The sequence below is a fragment of the Gobio gobio genome, assembly GCF_949357685.1.
Source record: "Gobio gobio genome assembly, chromosome: 19".
Classification (NCBI taxonomy): domain Eukaryota; kingdom Metazoa; phylum Chordata; class Actinopteri; order Cypriniformes; family Gobionidae; genus Gobio; species Gobio gobio.
This window is the reverse complement of record NC_137112.1, coordinates 4849359-4864545: the sequence shown is the minus strand read 5'-3', so window position 1 is coordinate 4864545 and position 15187 is coordinate 4849359. Positions and strand designations below refer to the sequence as shown.

At 38.8% G+C, this 15187-nt stretch overlaps 2 protein-coding genes across 3 annotated transcripts in view; one reads left to right on the top strand and one right to left on the bottom strand.

Moving 5' to 3' along the window:
- Window positions 1–15187, bottom strand: part of traf3ip2b (TRAF3 interacting protein 2b) — a 1379907-nt gene that overhangs the window by 1256917 nt on the left and 107803 nt on the right. The window lies entirely within an intron of this gene.
- The window catches only part of shroom2b (shroom family member 2b), a 55953-nt gene that overhangs the window by 29358 nt on the left and 11408 nt on the right, over window positions 1–15187 (top strand). Inside the window, exons 2-5 of one of the 2 annotated variants that reach the window (XR_013818556.1) lie at window positions 8096–8197; window positions 8538–8555; window positions 10831–13072; window positions 13339–13418. Coding sequence is in view for 1 of the 2 variants with exons in the window: in XM_079844349.1 (XP_079700475.1) it covers window positions 10623–10751; window positions 10831–13072; window positions 13339–13418 (2451 nt within the window). In the remaining variant the exon portion in view is untranslated. Of the gene's footprint in view, window positions 1–8095; window positions 8198–8537; window positions 8556–10622; window positions 10752–10830; window positions 13073–13338; window positions 13419–15187 lie in introns of both variants that reach the window. The other variant, XM_079844349.1, reaches the window with a different exon arrangement.

Below are 15187 nucleotides of genomic sequence, written 5' to 3'. Positions count from 1 at the left end.
CTTTTCTCTATGCCATACTTTACCCACTGGCCTCGCTGGGCTTGTGCGAACGCTTTGGCATGTCTGGCTGCTTCCTCTTGGCGTCGCATCTCCACCACCACCATTTACCTCCGCTTGGTTGGCGTAGCCTTTTCCCATGTGCATGTTGTTGTTCCTAACCCAAATCCTCCCCTATTATCCCCTAACTAATTAATAGCATTGATTTTATTTCTTAGAAAATTGTTGCAGTTTATTCTTCCAAAATTAATTGTTATTTTGCACCTCTGAATATGGTGACATATAATTCAACATTTAGATAGACTAGTTCTTAAAGGGGTGATGAATTGAGAAATGAACTTTCTCTTGAGCTTTTGATATATAAAAGTTCATGGTGATATAAGAATATCCTGTAAGTTTCGGAGCTGAAAACTTCCCTGTTAGTCAAAGAAAAGCTTTTATTGACACCAGGCCCAGAAAACGAGAGATCTCAGAATATGCCAACCCTTGACATCATCGTGTGGTGAAACACCAACTCAAGCCCGCCCACCGACTCGTGGAGCTAAACGGATCGCGCTTCAGAGCAATAAACATGCCGGAGATGGCAAGATATTGCACTGTGCCTGGTTGTGGAAGAACACAGTCGCTGCATAAGCTTCCTTCTGATTCTAATATTGGGAATGTGGGGTTGAACTTTATTTTTAATGACGATCCAGCTCACGTGGGGAAGACAGTGGGCCTCATTCGTGAAACACGAGCAGAACAAATTTGTGTGTAAATCATTCGTAAAGCCGTTCTGACGTAAATGTTCGTATTTCGAAAATTTTAGTTGGTACGAAAGAAATGTACACCTACTCCCTACCACGTATAAATGGTGCGATAGTCAATAAATAAATGAATCGCACAATAAAAAAAATTAGCTCTAATTTTTCCGGCCGCGATAATTTCCATATGCTTGTTTGTTTTCCTCGTCTCTCTCTCTCTCTCTCTCTCTCTCTCTCTCTCGCTGACTGCGCGCGCCTCGTCCGTTTGGGGAGGTGTTTATACTCGATGCGCAGACTGACAAAAACTACACCGACCAATAATCCCACTGAACAACAATTAAGTTACAAAGTTAATACTGCTTTTTACTGCATTTTTTATATTCAGTAATATTCTTCAAAATGAGATGCTAGTAACACAATATTGCCATGGATATTCTGTGTCATAGCAAAGTTTTTCAGCTGGAAAAACGCTGCCCTTTCCAAAGCGCTCTCAAGCGCCACCAGCTGGCCGTTTTCAGAGGAGCACCAGGCGTTTTTTAGCTGGCTAAAAATGCTTTGGTGGACACACAATAGTTGAATATTTATTGCTAGGCATATGGCCAATTAGTCTCTTTAGTATATATGCAAAATACTGGAGCCAAACCTGAGAAAAAAGTCCAGAAGATTCCACAGCGTTCCTGGACATGTCATTTGCAGTTGTAACTCATGGCCGGGATTATGCTAATTATGAATGAGTGTGCACGCGCGTCCTATTTACGAATGTCTGGAATTCATTAATATACACAGTTTAACTACCAGTATACGAAGCGTTTGTGAATCTGGAGGAGAGTTTTCATAAAGGTCCATTTTACATGCAAATTACTCAGAATTTGCTCATATATTTACGAACGTTTCATGAATGAGGCCCATTGCATGTATGTTCATTTAACCACGGATTCGTTTGTAAACAAGAGACTGGATTTGAAGACAGGATGAGATGACATGAATGAATGAAGCAGTACTAATGTGAGTAAACTTTTTTTTTTATATGTGATAGTATCGCATTGTTTAAGATCAAATACAATGTTACATTGTGTACATGTCTAACTAAACATAACTTACCACTGTCACAGGGCTCGCAAAGCCCAACATCCCGGGGCTATGTGTTTTCCAGACGGGCTACCAAAACGTATCATCTTAAATAGTGAAATAATATTCCTTTCTTGATGTGCGTTGTTCACTCTCTTGACTTGATATTTGAAGGAAAAATACAATCGCGGAAGTTTTAATCATGCATTCTGCAATGTACTTGCCGCCCGTGTATATCCACTGATCGGGCGGGCCAAGTAATATAAAATAACATTCATATTAATCGCGGGTGGAGGAGAGATAAATCATTGTGTTTGTTTGATAAAGACATTTTGCGAGCCCTGAGGGACGATTCATTCCGGTTGCCCTACTCATGAGGGAGCCGAAGCTCATTGAATATGCAAATCTTATCCAATCCTAGCAGTGGGCGTTTACTTCCAAGTCTTCAGTGCGGCACGCCCATCAAAACAGAGCGTTCCATGAGAGAGGCTCAAAACCAGGGTAGAAAATAGCCTATTACTTATTCATTATGATGTTTCTGAATATAAAAACGACGCAAACGTCACAAGTAGACCTCAGACAACATTATAAAAAATGTAAAAAGCCAATTCATGACCCCTTTAATACGGTAAAATGCTGTATTTATAATTTTTTTATATATTTATTTATTAACTATTTATCTATTTTAAATGTCCATATTTCAATGTATTCCTTATTTTATTTGACCTTAGTCCTGCTTTCATATTCCCATGATATTTAATAGACCTTCAGCCAATCAGATAAGCAGATTTCCAAGAGCATGTTACTATAATACTCCTCTGGGCCCGCCCCTGTCTCAAACGCCTGTAATCCCTCAAGGAAATCTGTGATGGACTGGGACGTGCCGTCAGACAGATACTCCCTGTTTGTGTTGTTTCAGGCTGTGCTTGCATCACACATGGTGTTTTCAGCACATATGGGTTAAAGGCCAGGCGCTTAACCTACATTAGCTGTTAGTTGTAGCTCTCTCCACACATGCCTCGAGGTTAAAGGTGTCCACACATCTTTATAAGCATTGGAGGAATGCAACTGGCTGGGAAAATATGCAGCCAAGCAAAGTCAATGCAGTAAAGAAGCTCCTGACCACTTCTTGAATGCTTTTTCTGGTTTAAACCAGCTCAAGACACTGGGTAAGTTAAGTTTGACGTGCTTTATTTGTCGTAGTGTTTGTGGTAATGCATCTTTATTTTGCTCTACAAAAATGTGATGAATGTGATTTAAAGTGAGTGTTTTTTAGGAATATCACTTGCACTAGTAGTAAAGTAATGCACTACTTTTAAAGGTGCAATATGTAACATTTTTTTCAGTAAAATATCCCAAAACCACTAGGCCAGTGTTATATATTTTGTTCAGTTGAGTACTTACAATATCCCAAATGTTTCCAACTATTTGTAAATCTTGAGAAAATTGCTATTTTACCCGAGGAACCGGGACGTGTGAAGGCGTGGCCTGTCGATGACATCATATCCGCTTTCCCCTCGGTTTGCGGTTTTATTCTGCAGAAACGCTTTACTCTCACTGCAGTGTGAACAAGTGTCATAGCAGCCGCTGAGAGAACACACAGAGTAACGCCATCCCATCATCAACACACTCAGATGTGTGTAATATGATCAGCAGAGCTGCGTTATCTCACACTCATGAGCGGAGGAGCGGAAGTGGCGCCGGCGACTGAGGCATAATAAAAGTCCCGCTGCTCGCGAGGCGACTGTGGCATAATAAAAGTCCCGCTGCTCGCGAGGCGACTGTGGCATAATAAAAGTCCCGCTGCTCGCGAGGCGACTGTGGCATAATAAAAGTCCCGCTACTCGCGAGGCGTGTGTTGCGTTCATCTTATTAACAATCGCTCCAGCGGTTCCTCAGCTCCACAACACTCGCTCCTGCTCTGCTTCACTACAGTAACGTTAATAATCACATCCACATGATTTCTGCCCGAGTCCTGTCCCGATTCTTTCCCACCGGCTGTGAACTGAAGACCACATGTCCCAAGATTCTGCGCTCAAATTTAGCGTCATCAAACTACGCCTTTGTTTTGAATAGGCGACCTCTAGTGGACGGAAAAGTTACATAGTGCAGCTTTAAATATGCTTTAAATCATGGGCGTCGGAAGCAAAAAACATGTGGGTGGGTCCTCTCTTAGAAAAATTTTACTGGAGTAGATGCCATTTACATTAAGTACAAAAATACCACCTTGTTTGCTAAACATCTGGTTGGAGAAGATTACAGAAATCACCTTATCAATGAGAGTGGTGATAGTGTAGGGGTAAGACGGTTAAAATCAAGTTTTGACGCAAATCGACCCGCGGGTTCGAATCCGCCTTTTGCCGAACTCACTCTACTCCCTTTTCTCATCACATATCAGATCGGAAAGGCATTTATTTTCAATAAAAATTCAGAAAATATTAGAAAGGTGAAGGTAAAGCGTCTAACGTGTTTAACCCTTAAATGCATGACTGTTTCGCCAAACATTCTTACATATTCAGGTTTTTAGCGACCCGGATCTATATCTAACATGGATAGATCTATACTTGTTGCGATAATATATAAAACTCCTGATATTAGAGTAAAAATTACAGAAGAATAAAATAAAACACATTTTGTTACCTTTTGGAGCTTGGAAGGGTTCAGTTTGAGCAGATGTTTTATACCATCATCACTGTCCTCGTCAGAGCTCATTTCCCAGTACATTCAGCATCTGGCTCATATTCGCCATCTCACCCATATTCTCAAAAATTTTCAACATCTTTAAATTCAATATTTTGATCACTGACAGTTTCTTGACCAGATCCATCATCAAGTGACAGTGACAGTAATATCTGAATGTGTTCAGTACTTGCTCTGCAGTAAATCGCTGAGCCATTTCAAGTTTTGAAGATTATAATTATTATTGTGTAGTTTTCTGTCTGAGGTAACTATGAGTGAAACGTCACTTCATCATTGTGTATCAGACATTGCCACCTTGTGGAATAAAGGTGAATTGCAGTTATTTCGTCATTATAGATTCATTTATTATTGTGCAGAAGATAAAATACGTACAATCTTACACACCTTGGGTCGTTAGCGACCCAAAACAATTTTGACAAAAAACTAGTGGAAAAACAGGCATTCAATTATATTTTAATATAATTTATTATTTTTTGCTTGTTATATTGTTTAAAATGGATTGATTGAGGAATACTAAGAAGGTCGATGTCTAAAAAGGGCATTTAAGGGTTAAAAATAAGTGTTTATCGGTTAGGGGTAGGTGAACAGACATGAATTAGAGATGATAAAAGTGAGTGGGTCCAATATCATTGATCGTAAAAAGTTGGTGGGTCTTGTGCAAATGCAAGCTGAAAATATATTAAGGATGCACGATTGGCCACCGGATTGGTATCGGACGATATATTTAATGTTAAAGCCGATAAATAAGCTTCAGATATGCACTGTTCGCCATGATGGTTTTGAATTGTTTGAAATATGATTGGAATCACTTTGGAAAGGAAAATACAGTTCAATGCATAAAATGATAATGAGAACATGCTTGAGACATGGCTTTTAATGGAGAGACTTTTGTTTTTTTATCAGGCTCTCAAAATTATATGAAAATTTGGATTTAGATTTATCGGCCCATATATTGGTTATCGGCTTTTTAATTTTAAGAATTATAGCTTATTGTATTGGCCAAAATCTGTGCATCCCTTAAAATATATGCCTAAATTGAAAAGTGTTTAACCCCTTAACTGTTACCGCCCTTTTTGAGAATAGACATGAAAATGCACTATCCAAACTTAAATGGCTGTAATGGAATAAATACCTAAGTTTGGTCTTGTTTTAAAGAAGACCCTCTGCAAATTATTGGTGACATGAAAGCAATTCAAAATATGAAAGTATGAAAAGGTTATGGAAGTTTGAATTTACTGTAAATGAAAAGGACTGTACTAAATATTTTTTATTTTATATAAAATATATATTTTACCAAACAAATGTACTATAAAATTACTACAAAATCAAAGTGATAATGTTCCAAATTTGAAGTTGATATCACAAAAATTGAAGTTCCCATGAGATTTTGTTTAGGCGCTGTACCAAAAATAGCCACCGTGTGTCATCCACATTACATTGATTGAATTTCTGTCCAAATATCACTTCCATCACAAAACAGTCAACAAATATGGAACCTTGAGACTCAGACCTTTCCGACGATATGCGTTTTGTCAAGATTAGAAAATGTTGTAATTATAAAGTTGTTAAAATAAATGTTGTGATATGAAACATGACGCCGCCCACTAGGGGAGGAGCCTGCTAGAAAGTGTCGTTTCCATGGTAACGCAACATCCGATTTCAAAACGGGTTTCACAGGATGAGTTCGTAAGCTTCCGAATGATACCTAATCTAATTACCAAAATATATGATACAAAAAAGTGTTTTTTTTAAAGTGTCTGAGACGTTTCTCTCGACTCAAGGATGATTTTCTGTCTCCTTGACAATTTCCAAAGATGTTGTGTTTTTACTCATCTTTTGATCTGATTAGATGAACCACATGAATATTGAACATTTCTGTAACAACAACCTAATGCCAGACTGAATTTAGCACAAGTGATGAACTCCACATAAGTGTTGATGCTGCATATGGGCAGTGAACTGACGTGATGGATTGTCCTCTCAGACAGACGACAGATTGAGAGAATGCGTAGCTACTCATCTTCCTTTGTGGCAGATTGAAAGGCTAAGCTCCCGTTTACCACATGCAGTTTCTGCTCTGTTGTTCGTCCGGCATATGGTGACCCCGTCCATCCGGAAACAGGGCTTTACTCCGGTTACCCTGAGCCCACTGTAAATCAAGCATTCTGGCTTTCTGCTATCATTAGGAGTCATGATGGGACACACTCATTATAATATGTAATATTGGCAGTCTATGGCAGCTTTATGGTGACTAAGGATCATTTATGTACTATTAGAGTTTTTGTTAATATTTAGAATTTAATTTGAATTTTATGTTTTCTGTTTTTATATCAAAGTACATTTTTTAAATGTTGTACGTTTTTGTCATTTTTTTTGTTTTTTAATAAATCTATTAAGTTTTAATTTATTTAAGTTTTAGTTAGCTTCAACTTAAACTAAACATGAATTGGTAATATTTGTTTGTTTATATTTATTTGTGTATTTAATAATTTGTATTTATACCAACATTTTAAATGTTTTTATTTATTTCTATACATTTTATTTGTTTTTATGAATTTTTTTTTGTTTTTAATTTGTATTTATTATTTTATTTATTATTTATTTTACTTATATATTTATTTGTCATTTTAACACAAATTAATGTTTTTTTTCACAACAATGGGCAATCATATGTTAATATGAATTGTTAATATTTATTTTTAGTTGTTAATTGTTAATATTTAGTTGGATAGGTAGTAGTTTTGGTTAGTTAGTTAGTTAGTTAGTTAGTTAGTTAGTTTGTTTGTTTGTTTGTTTGTTTGTTTGTTGGTTGGTTGGTTGGTTGGTTGGTTGGTTGGTTAGTTAGTTTGTTAGGTAGTTAGTTGGTTGGTTAGGTAGTTAGTTAGTTGGTTGGTTGGTTAGGTAGGTAGGTGGTTGGTTGGTTGGTTTGTTGGTTTGTTTGTTTGTTTGTTTGTTTGTTTGTTTGTTGGTTGGTTAGGTAGTTAGTTGGTTGGTTGGTTGGTTGGTTGGTTGGTTGGTTGGTTGGTTGGTTGGTTGGTTGGTTGGTTAGGTAGGTAGGTGGTTTGTTTGTTTGTTTGTTTGTTTGTTGGTTGGTTGGGTAGTTAGTTGGTTGGTTGGTTGGTTGGGTAGTTAGTTGGTTGGTTGGTTGGTTGGTTAGGCGGTTAGTTGGTTAGGTAGTTAGTTGGTTGGTTAGTTAGTTAGTTAGTTGGTTAGGTAGTTAGTTGGTTGGTTGGTAATACAAATTAAAAAACATTTAATAAAAAAAATATATAATATATTTAAATAAAATGTAAAAAAAAAACACATTTTGGAACAAATATATACAAGTATTAAGTAAATAAATATAAACAAAAAATATTACCAATTAATGTTTCGTTTACGTTGAAGCACTAAAATAACTAAACTTAAATAAACTAAAACTTAATAGATCTATTTTTTTTGTAATAATGAAAATGACAAAAACATCGAACAATGTATTTATTATTTGTATTATTTTTATTTATAATCATTTTATTGTATGATCTTTTTTACACCAATGGACAGTTGATATACAGTATATGCTGTGTTTTCTCGCCCTTGTTGCGCAGGAAGATTAAAATGGTGGATATTGTAACGCAGACAATGCCTGCAGAAAGTGAAGTACACGTGGCCAGGAACTTTCTCACCAAGATTTTGAGAAGTTCTATGAGGTATTGTGGAGCTGTTGGCCTTTGTCTTGTGACCCCCAGCCCTGTATGACCCTGTAGTTATCATCACCCATCGCCCCATATGCCCCTGCCAGACCCGAGTATCACATCCTGTGCCATGTGGCGTCTTAGCTGTAGCTGTGCTGTTCACGTGCAAGACGGGATTATACGCTTAAGCTTATTATCGTGCTGTCAGTTTCACTGGCTTCTGTAGAACCTGTGAGGACTCCTCAGTGTCTCCTGCTCTTGTTGATGAGTGCCGGCCGTTTGTCAAAAATGTTTCTTACACAATTTGTCTTGATCTGATTTTATCTCCTCCTTTTCCACCTCACATGCATTTCAGGAAAAATCGCTTCAAAGGGTACGTCTTGTGTGACTAAATGAGTTATCATGATATATATATTCTGCAAAAGAATGATGTTTTTCACAGCTCCTAGAGTGGATGCCTTAGAGTAGAAATATTCCTGATTTTTCCTTTAAAGCTGCAGTCCGTAACTTTTAGCGTTCTAGCGGTTAATGCATGCGTCTTGTGGGAGAACATTGCAGCCGGAGCTACTTCTCTCTGTTTATGTCTATGGCGAGTCACGCAGGGACTGTGCTCATCTGCTGCGTTTCCTACCAGACCGGCCTGAAATATTCCCATTATAAACACTTATAAGTGTACCATAATGATTCAGGGTAAGACAAAAACACGGATTGGAAAATGGGATCATTTTGTACATTCTCATTATATAATTTTTTGTAAATATTGAACACAAAAAAAAGTTACGGACAGCAGCTTTAACATTTATAGTATGTTTTATTTCAAATGTTTTGCATTTAATTTTTTTTAATCATTTATACAAAAATAATTTTGCACATGTATTCCAATTTTTTAAATGTTGCCTTGGCAACCAAGCTGAAATAAAATAAGAAATGACATTTGTAATATTTTCATTAAATTCAGGTCATGTTTTTTTTTTTTATGGGTTTAGTTAACAATCATAATAACCCTGTGACTAATGGGCATATTCAATCTCTCAAATCCTGTCCTGTGTTTTAGTTAATGATTTGGATCATGGACTTTCAGTTTAAATTTGCATAATTAATAATAATAATAATAATAATAATAATACATTTATTTTGTATAGCGCCTTTAAAAGTTGCTTTCTCAAAGCGCTTCACATTACAAACAAGCACAACAATATATATATATATATATATATATATATATATATATATATATATATATATATATATATATATATATATATATATATATATATATATATATATATATATATATATATATATATATATATATATGAAAATAAAAAGAGAAGAAAAAAAGTGATATAAAAAGTAAATAATAGTAAATAAACAACAAATTAAAATCAATTAAAAAATTGTTGCATTTTTCATGTAAAAACTCAATTTTACTCAACTTTAAAATTAAAAACTTTAAAAAGTGAATCTATAATTTATTTATGTTGTTCAGGAGAGACTTAACATTTATAGGTTAAGCCTTTTTGAGTTTTTTACTACTTGTATATATTTTTATATATCACATTATTTTTATTTATTATTATTTTTACTATTATTATTAATTTGTTTTATTTTATGATCTTTTTAACAAAAATAAATGCTTTTTTATACACATTGGGCAATTGGACAAACAAATAATAATTTGCATATCTGAAGTGAAAATGTTGACTTATAATAATTTGTAGATATGTAGATTTACATAATATGCATTATTTTATTCATTGTTTATTAAAGGGTTAGTTCACCCAAAAATGAAAATTCTGTCATTAATTACTTCCCCTCATGTCGTTCGACACCCGTAAGTCCTCCGTTCATCTTCAGAACACAAATAAAGATATTTTAGTTGAAATCTGATGGCTCTGAAAGGCCTCCATTGGCTCAATGGCACTTTACACTCTCAAGGTACTAAAGATGTCGTTACAAAGTCCATCTCACTACAGTGGTTCTACAATAACTTTATGGAGTGACGAGAATAGTTTTTGTGCGCAAAAAAAACCCTAAATAACGACTTACATAGTGATGACGATTTCAAAACACGGCATCATGAAGCTTCGAAGCGTTATGAATCAGTCAAATCATGATTCGGATCGCGTGTCAAACCGCCAAACTGCTGAAATCGCGTGACTTTGGCAATCCAAACTGCTGAATCGACTCACTGATTCATAACGCTTCGAAGCTTCATGAGGGTAAGTAATTAATGACAGAATTTTCATTTTGGGGTGAACTAACCCTTTAATAAAAAAAATTCTCAATTGTTCATATTTATTTATTACTATTTCCCTGTTTTAAAATCGCATCTGTACTTATTTATATCCTGTTGTGGGCTATAATTATGTACAAAATACGGTTTCAATTTCTAAAGTAGTTTAAACAGGAAATTTAACAATTTAAATATTCTTTTCAGGAGGAATGAATCATGTAGACCTCATTCGTGGCACTCCGCTAAATCCACAGATAACCCCACCACACACAGCCTTAAATCTGAACCCAGTCCTGTACCTGACCCCGCTTGGCAGACAAAATATGATGCAGGGTGAGATTCTGAGGGTTTGCATGCAATCAATATAAATTAATCTCAGTCAACATCATTTATTTTCTTTGTATTCTACCAGGTCACCCACAAAAGACTCCACCAGCTGTTGGGGACAGACCAATCTGCGACAAGTGTCCTGCCAGTTCAGCTCAGTGGGAAATGTGGAAAGCATAGAGCCCTCACCTCACGCTTTCTCAAAAGAGCAGCCGTCAAGCAAACCCAACGGTGGAGAAGATCACCCATTGTTTTCATCAGGAACAACTGACCACAGTGCATCTCGAGGTGTTGCTTCCACAGAAGGGATGTTTTACAGAGGCATTCCCAACGATCCTGGAGTTCCCAATGACTGCCACAGATACCTGCAGATCCCGATGGGCAACGGGGGACGAGTAAGTCCCAGTGTAGAGGAGCAAGCTAGCCCCAAATTCTCCTCCGCTGGGAGATCCAACCATAGACCTGTGTGGCATATTCCTGAGAACAAGTCCACCATTCAAGCTCCTCCACCTCCCTTGCGTAGTGATAGTTTCACTGCCACCAGAGTTCATGAGAAGAGCTTGGTGGGATCGTTCCCTGAAGGACTATCTGTTTATCCACATCAGAAACCTCACTGCAGAGCTGTGGACGGCGAACGAGGACATGAAGCGAGACACAGCTACAACCCACCTCCAAAGAAGGACTTTCTTCAGCCGTATCTTTCGGTTAACGACTACCCAGATCAGCTAAACCCTACCAAACCCTTTTCCCTATCAAGCACTGATGTAAGACAAGGGCAGAACCCATTTACTTACGAGCTTCAGCATCAGAGACAGCACAGCGATGATAGTCCCTTTTCTGTGTATCCTAACGCTACATGCTCACCAAAGATCCAGAGCGTTGGGAGCTACTACCGAAGCCTTCAAGATTTGCCCACCAATGCTGGTTGTCGCAACCAAGCCAGAACCAGTACAGCCTTTGACCCCAACTATGAGGGCCAGGCTCATTTCCGTTACTACTGCATAACTGCCCAGCAGCCATCCCTGGAATCATCTACGCAGAGTTGGATAGGAGACGAAAGAAGGTCTGAAACGGGAACCACCCAAGGTGCCACGGACAGAAGCTTTGTTGGTTCTCAAAAGGCTGTGAAGGCAAAGTATCCCCAACTCAATCCACCTGAGAACAAGAGCTCCAACGGTTACAGCAAACAGGCCATCAGTCATGCATCTCAAGCCACGTCCCCTGTACCAAATTATCTGATTTCAAAGTCCAGCTCTGGGGAAAGAGAGACTCAAAAGAAGAAAGATGTGGTTAAGCCACAGCCTTCCAGGCACGTACCAAAAAAACAGCTGGAGCAGAAGAACCCTATGTCCACTCAACACCAGGACAATCCGTGGATCAGCAAGGAGGATCACAAGATCTGTCCACACAAGACCCCCATGTTGCACTCTTTGACCCAGGAGAGCAAGAAGATGGCAGAAAAAATGATCCCAACAGCTAATGAAGGTGGTCAAGAATCACCTGAACCCATCGGTGGTAAACAGGGAAGACGGAGTGACCGCTACGCCACAACTCTACGCAACGAGATCCAACAGAAGAAGGCCCAGCTTCAGAAAAGTAGAAGTGCCGCTACCTTGACTTGCTCAAGTGAAGTTGAGGAGGACTCTGACATCTGGAAGTCCAATGAGACCTCCACATCGTCTTCTGATGGTTCCTTCACCAACACTTACAAGGATCATCTGAAAGAAGCCCAAGCCAAAGTTCTGAAGGCCACGTCATTTATGAGGAGGGACCTGGAGCTTCCTGGGAACGAAGCTACATCGGGTCAACCTCCCAAAAAACCTGTGCCTGTTCATGGGCAGGTCACCCGCATTGGAGGTCGTAAACGGTTTCCCATGGATAAAAAGATACATTCCTTCTCTGAACCGGACAAGATCAATGAAGTAGGGGTTGAGGGTAAAGCAGCTGGGTCCTTTGCTGACCGATATAAGTTCTTTGAAGGTTCCTGCAAACCCGTTCTCCAAAAGCCCATTTCCAAGCAGCTCCTGCTCAGTCCCAATGAGAGAAAGACTAGATTAACTGGAGACTGTGCAAGCATCCATCAAGCTCCCTTAAAACAAAGCAAATCAAGCCATTCCGACCTTAATACAGAGGAGCAACAACGTCTCGGTACGTTTGCTGAATATGAGGCTACATGGAACATGCAGAAAAAGCCAGTGGAAAGAAGAACCACGGGAAGATACCGTTCAGCTGAAAACATCCTGGACTCAGGCTTGGAGGAATCCAACAGCACAGTGTGTGTTCATGAAAGATCCCGTTCCTCCCCTTCTGCTGACTTCTACGGACAGGTAAGGACAAGATTATTTGTTTTGTCATGATGTTGATAATGTTTTTGGTCACCTTCATGAGGTTTATAATTCAATATGGTCCACATTTCATTAGATACACCATGTTTTCTCTGCAGAAGTAGATGATTGAGAAGTTGTATTGTTTGGTAATAGTTGTAAGTAGTTTGTGGATCAAGATGGGTAATATGATCTTTAAGAAGGGCTAGTCTGTCCTTCAGGTAGAAGAATCTTCGGCATCTGTGTTAACGGATCCACATTCCTTTCAGAAAATCCCTCTGCCACCCAGAAAGTCTCCTGTGGAATCTCAGCCTGAAGCCAAGGACCAACAGGAGACCCAAATAACCAGGTTAGGCTTTCTTGTCTTATCTAGGTGTTCAGCGACAACTAAGGGCCTATATATCTGATAATGTACATACTAGGGGTGTAACGGTACACAGAAGTCACAATTCAGTATGTACCTTGGTTTTGGGGTCACTGTTCGATACGAGTTCGGTACATTTACAGCCCCCCCCCCAGATTATTCCCCCAAAATTAAGGAATTGATGATTTGTTACTCTAAGTCTGCGTTTCCACCAAAGCGTTTTTTCCCAATTGTTTTCAGTGGGAGCGCCACGTTTTTAAAACGGCAGGAGCGTAACGTGGCGTCTATCTCATCTTTTTTACCGGTCGCAGAGATTTGAATAATTTTGGGTAACTTTAGGTAAAATGCAGCGCTCATCACTGTCACTTTTTACCCAGCCGTCCAATAACAGTGGAGGAGGGGCGGGACAAATACAGCGCCGACCAACTGCCACATTCTGCTTGTACAACGTCAACAGATGACAACAACCAGCATAATAACGGAACAAAATGATCTAAAACAAGATCCGGAGCAAATACTTTACATTGTATCGACATTTTTATACAGAAACAAACTCTATGTGAAATGAGAAACTAGTTACACTTCCACGGATATTCCGATTCATAGCAAGCAAAGCGCCTCAACTGAAAAAAACAAAAACGCTCTTAAGAGCCCAAAAAACGCTTTGGTGGACACACAGCCTACTCGATAGATTGATCAATGCTGTGCGGTATTGTCAATATGCTCAAACATATTGATTTGATTAATGTGTTGTGTGTAGCCTACAATGTCATATTCTTTTCACGTGAGAGTTCATTAACATGCGATGACATTGGCGGATAGCCTGACAAGCCATCAAGATGTTGGATCTGGGAACACACCATTGGCAGGGCTCAATCCGAGGGACAGGATAAACGGTTGTCTTTCAAATTCCCTCTGCACACAATAGGATAGCGCTACAACCAACCAGAGCAACGAAGAGGGTGAAGCGGATCTAGTTGATAGTATACGGTCGGGAAAACTCTGAACACATCTTCCTTTCTTAAGAATGACTTCAGTGCCGTACTTTGTTCTTTTCTCAAAGAAAAGCTTAAAGGGTTTGTTCACCCAAAAATGAAAATTCTGTCATTAATTACTTACCCTCATGTCGTTCGACACCCGTAAGACCTCCGTTCATCTTCGGAACACAAATGAAGATATTTTAGTTGAAATCCGATGGCTCAGAAAGGCCTCCATTGGCACAATGCACGGTTCACTCTCAAGACCCATAAAAGGTACTAAAGACGTCGTTACAAAGTCCAAGTACAAGGTCTTGCGGGTGTCGAACGACATGAGAGGAAGTCATTAATGACAGAATTTTCATTTTTGGGTGAACTAACCCTTTAACTCCAAGTCTTCCAGAGTCGCGACCAAAGCCGATTCGAAAGACCGCTGTTCGCCAGCTTCTTTGTTTACAAGTAGCATGCGGAACCGCCACAACTCTGCCGTCATTATGTTAAGCCCGCCCACCGACTCAATACATGATGTGATTGGCCTGAGCAGAGTTTGGTTTTTCCAGCTCGCAAGCCAACGGAGAGTTGCTAGACGACCCGGCTGCAAATTAGATTTGCTGCCGCAAGGGTGCGTCTAGATTTCTAGGCTAAATGGCGGATACACAAAGTTCAATATTACGCTTTCACAGAAAGATGAGCGAGAAGAAAAAGTGCCATCTACATCTGCCTACTAGCGAGTGAAGCGGCTCCTACCGGCTTCCCATTTCCAGGACACGCGTATTT